The following is an 8,142-nucleotide window of genomic DNA, read 5'->3' as shown; positions in this document are numbered from 1 at the left end:
AAATTCTTGAGAGTGGATTTAGTAGGCAGAAACTGAAAGAAGCCTGTCATATATATATATATATATATATATATACAGGGTTATTCAGAAAGAATGAACCGATTTCATTACCCAATATTTTAATAAGGAAAAGCAGTAGAAAACTCCAGCTAAGTCACAAGTATTTACTCACAATCAACTTCTTTTTCCTGTCTCACAAGTGTTCATTGTGGCCACCACTTGTAGCACGGGCGACATCAATGTTGGTAAATTCCTCCCAGACGCGTATCAGCATATCACGATCCACTGAATTGATCTCTGTTGTTATTCGATGTTTAAGGTCATCGAGGTTAGTGGTTAGCAGTGGAACATAAACATGATCTTTTACATATCCCCCACAAGAAAAGTCACACAACAGTGATCAACTCAGTGGATTGTGATATGCTGATACGCATCAGGGAGGAATTTTCTTCTCGCATTGATGCTGCCCGTGCTGCAGGTGGTGGCCACTTTGAACATTTGTAAGACAGGAAATAAAAGTTGATTGTGAGCAAATACTTGTGACTTAGCTGGAGTTTTCTATTGCTTTTCCTTATTAAAACATTTCGTAATGAAATCAATTCATACTTTTTGAATAACCTTGTATATATCCGTGTCTGTCCCCCATTCCCATTCACTATTTGACAGCCAGTGTCCATGTGTATTTCTCAGAATTAGTTGACTGGTTACTTGGCAGAAGCTCATAGTACAGGATTCCTTTCCAGTCCCACCAGATGCAGAGCATGACTTTCTTAGGATGAAGACCTGCTTTTGGAGTTGGCTAAAGATGGTGGCTCATGTTGTTTACCTCAGGATCATTTTTGCTGAACATTGTTGTAAATGATCCATTTCTCATCACCTGTCACAATTTGCTTCAAAAGGTGCATTTTCATTGCATTTATACAGCAAATCACTGACAGAAATGCAATCCAAAAGATTCTTTTCATTCAGATCATGTGGTACCCAAAGATCATAGCCATTTGAATACCCAAGCTTCACTAAGTGCTCACGGATGGTGGATTTTGATAAATTTAGTGTTTCTGCCAATTCCCGCATTGTGCAATGCAAGTTATTCTCAATCAGTGTCTTGATTTGGTTGTCATCCGAAGTGGGGAGTCTGCTTCAGCATTCTTCATCAATAAGGCTACAGTCACCAACTTTAAACTTAGTGAACCACTTCCATACAGTTCTGTCAACTAAAGCACTGTCACCATACACAGCACATATCTTTTTTGTTGCTTGTTAGGCATTTTTGACTTTATGGTAATAAAACAGCATCAAGTGTCTAAAATGCACAGATAATCTTCCATTTTTATTGGGATGTAAAATTGACACGAATAAAGTAATTTTAAGCTTTCTTTCTCAAGAGACAGTTTGAAGTGTGCACGAACTGGAAGTGTAAGCATATTATATGTGTCGATAAATTTAACGTGTTGAAACATGAACGGCTAAAAACCAGCATGAACTTTCCGGACAACCCAATATATGTGTTCATGCTCCTCATGTGCTTAGTGGTTGTAAACGATGGAGTTGCCTGCAGTCCGCAACAAAAGTTTGTCCAGGTCATTTGTTGTTCTGGGAGATTATTCTCTTGCTTGAAAACAAGTTGGAGCTGATGGTAGAAAAAACATCTGGCCGTAGTAAACTCTGCCCCCGACATACTGTTTGATGCATACAAGCATGGAAAAGTAGACGTTAACCCTTTTAATACAAGCCTTCCTGAAACTGCTCCTTGTTTCTGTGATACAAAGTTCCAGTTTAAATTGTTCTAAATTAAAACTTTCCATCAAAATTGCGTGTTAATTAATGTTCCAAAACACCAGCCTAATAATGACAAAGTTGTTTTACTAAATTCTGCATTGTTTTCAGGATTAATTGAAACAAAAGCTGTGTGTTGTTTCAACAGAAATACAGTAATAAGATAATGACAGTGCTGATTTCAGATATTAATATTTTTTTCTTTTTTATTTTCACATATATTTCAGACTTCCGACCTTAAACTTTGTGTGAAAGTAGGGGTGGTAGCTTGCTGTAAAGACAATGACGTCACTGCTTACACAACATTGGACAAGCATAATCAGAGATCACATCTCGACATTCCAGAGCAACATGGTACATTGTCCATTGAACTGCTCTGGCCATGGAATTTGTAACGATGGCAAATGCCTTTGTTTGGTAAGTTCATTCCAAATAATCTTCACCCCTTTCTTCTTGCCCTACCTCACCACCCAGCACATTGCAAACAATATCCAGAGCTTCTTTTTGCTTTATCATTCGCTTTATCATATCTTAAAAGGTGAACCTCATAAGATATATCTTGATTTGTTAATTCAGACAATTATTCAATGAAAGTACTCTGCAACTAATGAGAAATTAGCTGAGGCTATGATCAATGTCTGTGAAATAAATCAATAAATGAACAGAATCATTTGAGCAGAGATGTGTTACATATGGTGCATTTTGGTGCTCTTCTGTGCATCTCAGTGCACTGGTGTGCATCAAGGATGTGCTGTGGACTTTTAGGCATGACTGTAGATGCTGGCATGGTTGTGTAATTAAGAAGTTTGCTTCTCAACCACATGGTTCTGGGTTCACTGCAAAGCACCTTAGGCAAATATCTTCTACTTCATAAGCAAGAGGTATTAACCATCTTTAACCATCTTAACCATTTTTTAAAAATAAGTGAATGAACAGAGAAGTGGGGGAGGCAGAGAGTACAATGGTGTATTATGATGATTTAATGTTCCATTATTGTATTTTATTGTGTTTTCTCTTTGGTTTGTCCAAGGATGGGATTGTGACCATAACCTTTGTGGGCCCTTGGAGACTAATGACATCAATGTCATTGTCGTTTGTCTTAAGCCGTTGAAGTTGATGGATACAGGTAAAACTGGGTTCTGTGGTTAGTGCAGGGATGTGGGTGTCGGGGGAGGGTACAATATGGAAGATGAAAAGATCAAGAGATGAGTGAGTGTCTTAGTGAATGTGGCTGGGGACTAGTGAGCTCTGAGGAAGACAGGTCACTACAATGCAAGTAAAGATGGACGAAGTGAGAGAGAAAGAAAGGAGACAGGACTTCTGTAGGTCAGAGATTGTAGTGTGTTTTGCAAGTGACTTCATGTCACCTGTCGTATTTCTTTATTGCCCACAAGGGGACAAACAAGGACAGACAAAGGGGGTTAAGTTGATTACATCAACCCCAGTGTGTAATTGGTACTTAATCTATCGACCCTGAAAGGATGAAAGGCAAAGTCGACCTCGGTGGAATTTGAACTCAGAACGTAACAGCAGACGAAATACCGCTAAGCATTTTGATCGGCGTGCTAACGTTTCTGCCAGCTCGCCGCTTGTCTGTGTTGTCTTAGAGAATGCAGATGGCTGAGTTGATAAAATACCAGACAACCAGCCAAGAGGTTGGTAGTTCATATCCTGTTATTCTATATTGGGATAAGATGTACCTGCATTGTGTAGGATAAAAGGTACTGTGCAGTGGGGTAAGAGGTACCACCTTTACCAATACCAACCAGTTCCTTGATGCTAAATTCCTGTAGTTTTTACAACACTATTAAATTGTTTAATGATTTTTTTTTCTTCAGGTACAATTTCGTGGAGGTTCCTGTAAAGAAGACAACAAAGAATACTATTTGGCATTTGGTTCCCTTTTTGTTGTTTTGGCTGTTGTTTGTTTGGTACAACTAGTAAGTATCATCATCATCATCATCATCATCATGAACACCAGCACCACTCTCCTCCTCATTCTCCTTTTCCTCACTTTGAATGATGCCACGCTCTGGCTAGGTAGGTGGGCAGGTGAACATTCTGCCTGAATGGAACACCGGTCCATTGCAGAGTTACCTATTTGCGGCTGAGTGGCCTGGAGAAATGGGAAATGAGGATGTTTTGCTCAAGAACACACAATGCACTGCTGGTCTGGGAATCAGAACCAGGATCTTCTGATCACGAGTGCAACACCCTAACCACTGGGCCACATGCCTTCTCTCTCTCTTTCTAAACACATACACTTATAAACATTTATGTACATACATATATATGAACAAAAATAAAAAAATATAAAAAAGGGTTTTGTATGATCGTGTATAGAGGAATATATTATTTAAAAGAGATTTTATGTTTTATTTATATTCTTATAAAATTAATGTGGGATATAGAATATGGAATATATAATATAAATAGTAAAATGAAATGAAGTATTGAATGTCTTATTGAATATATGAAATATTGAGTATTAAATATATAAGGACTAGTATACTTTCCTGCCTCATGGCAGTCATCAAGATACACATTGTGTGTGTATGTATGTATGTATATATATATATATATATATATATATGTATATGTATATGTATATATATGTGTGTGTGTGTGTGTATGCCTATGTAAAATAACCTCTAATTCCCAGCATCATCAGATTAGTTACACAATGCTTTCTATCATATTTGCCAGTGTATCTGTATTTGGTCACAGTACATCCGAGAACAGAAGCAGTCCTTGTGGAGTGCTTTTAAGATCACAACCCAAAAGATGTTGTACGCCCTCACACTGTGTGCCACAGCCATCAGAGCCATCTACTTCTTTACAAAGGTATGTAACTCTTTTGTTTTTCTCACTTTCTTTTTCTCCTTTAAAGATGTTTGCACATGAACAGAGAAGCAAAGATGAATAAAGATGAATATAAACAGGTTAATAGATAGACAGACATAAAGAGGACAGATGGATGCAGTTTTGGTTAAAATGTTTGCTTCCGAATCCCATGATAATGTGTTCCGTTCCACTGTGTGGCACCTTGGGCAAGTGTCTTCTACTATAGTCCCAAACTGGCCAAACCGTGTAAGTGGATTTAATGGACAGAAACTGAGAGAAGCCTGTTTGTGTGTGTGTCTCTACTGTAGTACATGGCTGAGTCCTGTCTATTTAAACTTAATAATTATCAAAGACACTGCAGAAAGACCAGGAGGCTGGTCGTTTGTATTTTGTCATTGCCACTGAGTTGTGTATAAACATACGCACATACAACACACCAAACACATTAATTATTGAATGACAGAACAGGAGTAATATAATCACAACCATTGGCTTACAGCTATTTCAGCTATAAGGAACTGTTACATGAGGTGAGTGCGAGAATGATATAGCTTCATCAGAGCCTTAACATGACTTCATGCTAAGGTTCTGATGAAGTCATAAAATGTTGTTCTGGCATTCACCTCTGGGTGTACAGTTTATTACAGCTGAAACAGCTGTAAGCTAATGAATGTGTATGTATGCATGTACACAACTCAGTAGCAACGACAAGCACCAAATGACCAACTTCTTAGCCAGCTGTCCACTGTTCCATGGACTTGGTCTTTCTACAGGGTCTTTGATATTGATAAAATTTAAATAGTCAGGATTTTGCTATGTACTGTTGTTAGTTTTTTTATCTTTTAAGCTTCTCTCCTTGGCTAAACCTGAGTCATGGAAAGAATACTCATAAAAGATTCTGATATTGTACAGAGCTAACATGTCTCACCATTGCTTTATAAATGAACATCTATTATTTCTTTCTTTCAATGTTCATTTAGTTTCAGCTCCAGCTTCCAGACCAGATGTTTTCAAACCTGTGGTGTGCCTATTACCCTTTACTTCTCACTGGTTTTACACTCATCGTGTGTTACTGGGCTGAGGTAAGTCTTATTCATATCATTGTTACCATCACAACTATCATCCGGTTACACATACATACACTCTACCCTACTAGAGCCTTTTCACGGCCTTGTTTGCATGCCCCTCTTTTATATACTTTACAGATGGTGCTTTATATAGAATACTGTTTACTTATAGGATTGTGAAGGCGCATGGCTCAGTAGTTAGAATGTCGAGCTTACAATCGTGAGGTTGTGAGTTCGAATCCTGGACTGGGCTGTGTGTTGAATTTGGCTTTATCTTTCTGAAACTTTGCAGGAGGGGGCTAGTCAATTACATTGACTTTAAAAGGATGAAAGGCAAAGTCAAGCTCGGAAGAATTTGAACTCCAAATGTAGAGATGGACAAAACGTCACTTAGTATTTCACCCAGTGTACTAACAATTCTGCCAGTTGACACCTGAATAATAATAATAATAATAATAATAATAATAATTAATTCTGGTTTTATTGGCCACAAGGGCTAATATAAATTTAAAACATGTAAGGACAAAAACAGGACGAAGGTTACAAAAGGTTTTGTCCGAAAAGAAGAAAACGTTCGTGTAAACAGAGGAAAAACAGAAAGATATAACAAATAAAACTCCCAATAGGGGGAGGCGCTTCGAAAGGTTACACATGGAAAAACCCATAAAAGCCACGGGAGCCTGGTCAGAAAAATAAGAAAGGGGTATAGAGCCCTTTCTCCTCTTACATTACCTTTTTCTAATAATAATAATAATAATCCTTTCTACCACTACTACTTATAATAATAATTAGAGAATGTGATTACAAGGGCTATGACTTGGTAGTGTAATCAATCAAATACTTTGAGGTATTTAGTCTTGAACCTCTGTGTTGTGAGTTCAAATCCCACTGTGGCTGAATTTGCCTTTATCCTTCTGAAACTTTGGGGAAGGGGGATAGTCAATTATATTGACCCCCAGTGCTCAACTGGTATTTCTTTCATTGAACTCAAAAGGATGAAAGGTAAAGTCAACCTGGTAGAATTTCAATGTAAAGACTGGCAAAATGTTGCTAAGCATTTTGTCCAAAGCTCTAACAATTCTGCCAACTGACACCTGAATAACAATAATAATCCTTTTTACAACTACTACTACTACTACTACTACTACTACTACTACTACTACTACTAATAATAATAATAATAATAATAATAATAATAATAATAATAATAATAATGATATTATAATAATTGTGAAGTTTGTTCTTTCAGGCTTTTCATTTGAACAACCTTCCTGTGGAACAACCACGGTTCCTGAGTAAATCCTTCGTTGGATTCATAGTTTTCAATGTTTTCATATACATGCTGTTTGGTGCTCGGTTCTTCCTTACTGATATCATCAATAACCAGAAGCAAGCAGTAAGTATTTACTTTCTCACACATGCACCCAACCACACACACACACACACACAAACCTGTATACACACACACACACACATATATACACATATCAATTAATATGAACATATGTGCACAGCATACACATACATATACCAACACATGTATCTGAACACTTCGCATTTATCTATCTATCTATCTATCTATCTATCTATCTTTCTAATATAATTTAAGGCACATACACTCACACTCTCTTTGTCTGTCTCCGTCTCTGACTCCGCCTGTCTGTATGTCTGTCAGCCTGTCTATCTTCTGTCTCGGTGTCTGTTTCTCTCTCTCTCTCTATCACACACGCGCGCGCGCATAGTACTACACACACGTATAATAATGTAAAAAATAGGTTAATTTTTTCAGTCGTTCTTATGAAGCCGGTAAAAGTTATTACTAGTCAAGTACTGAGATCCATTTCATCGCCAGCTTTGTATTTCCTAACGAATGTGGCCTCGTGAGACGAAGTCATAATTCAGTGGTAGGTTGGCAGAATCATTACAACGTCGGTCATAACGCCTTGTGACATGTAATTATGGTTATTCTATATTCTGAGTTCAAATCCGGCTGTGGTCAACCTTGCCTGTAGAGTTCTATAATATAAACTACTGAGGTCCATGCTATTGACAAATGCCATCCCCTCAAAATTGGTGTGTCTAAAATATTATAATTTTTTAATTAATAATAAAATGATTATCATTATTTTTCTACTATAGGCACAATGCCTGAAAGTTTCTGCAGGAGGGTGCAGGCCGATTATATGGATCCCAGTGCTCAACTGGTACATATTTCATCGACCCCCTAAAGATGGAAAGCAAAGTCGACATCGGGGGAATTTGAACTTAGAACGTAAAGCCAGAAGCAATGTTGCAAAGCATTTTGTTCTACGCTTGAACGATATTTTCAGCTCACTGCCTTCATAATAATAATGATAATAATAATAATAATAATAATAATAATAATAATAATAATAATAATAATAATAATAATAATAATAATAATGAAGTGCAAAAATCGTGTTAACTGGAACGA

General features: G+C 37.2%; 2 protein-coding genes across 5 annotated transcripts in view; one reads left to right on the top strand and one right to left on the bottom strand.

Moving 5' to 3' along the window:
- Positions 1-8,142, bottom strand: part of LOC106869879 (N-glycosylase/DNA lyase) — a 95,328-nt gene that overhangs the window by 40,010 nt on the left and 47,176 nt on the right. The gene's annotated exons all lie outside the window — the stretch shown is intronic.
- Positions 1-8,142, top strand: part of LOC106874178 (uncharacterized) — a 55,530-nt gene that overhangs the window by 23,399 nt on the left and 23,989 nt on the right. For both annotated transcript variants that reach the window (XM_052975779.1, XM_014921833.2), the window contains exons 2-6: positions 2,004-2,193; positions 3,615-3,716; positions 4,483-4,620; positions 5,601-5,702; positions 6,937-7,083. In XM_052975779.1, coding sequence (XP_052831739.1) covers positions 2,059-2,193; positions 3,615-3,716; positions 4,483-4,620; positions 5,601-5,702; positions 6,937-7,083 — 624 coding nt within the window. In that variant the 5' untranslated portion in view covers positions 2,004-2,058. The remainder of the gene's footprint in view (positions 1-2,003; positions 2,194-3,614; positions 3,717-4,482; positions 4,621-5,600; positions 5,703-6,936; positions 7,084-8,142) is intronic.

Source organism: Octopus bimaculoides, chromosome 22 (genome assembly GCF_001194135.2).
Source record: "Octopus bimaculoides isolate UCB-OBI-ISO-001 chromosome 22, ASM119413v2, whole genome shotgun sequence".
Lineage (NCBI taxonomy): Eukaryota > Metazoa > Mollusca > Cephalopoda > Octopoda > Octopodidae > Octopus > Octopus bimaculoides.
The sequence above is the reverse complement of the archived record's forward strand: the minus strand, read 5'-3'. Positions and strand labels throughout refer to the sequence as shown.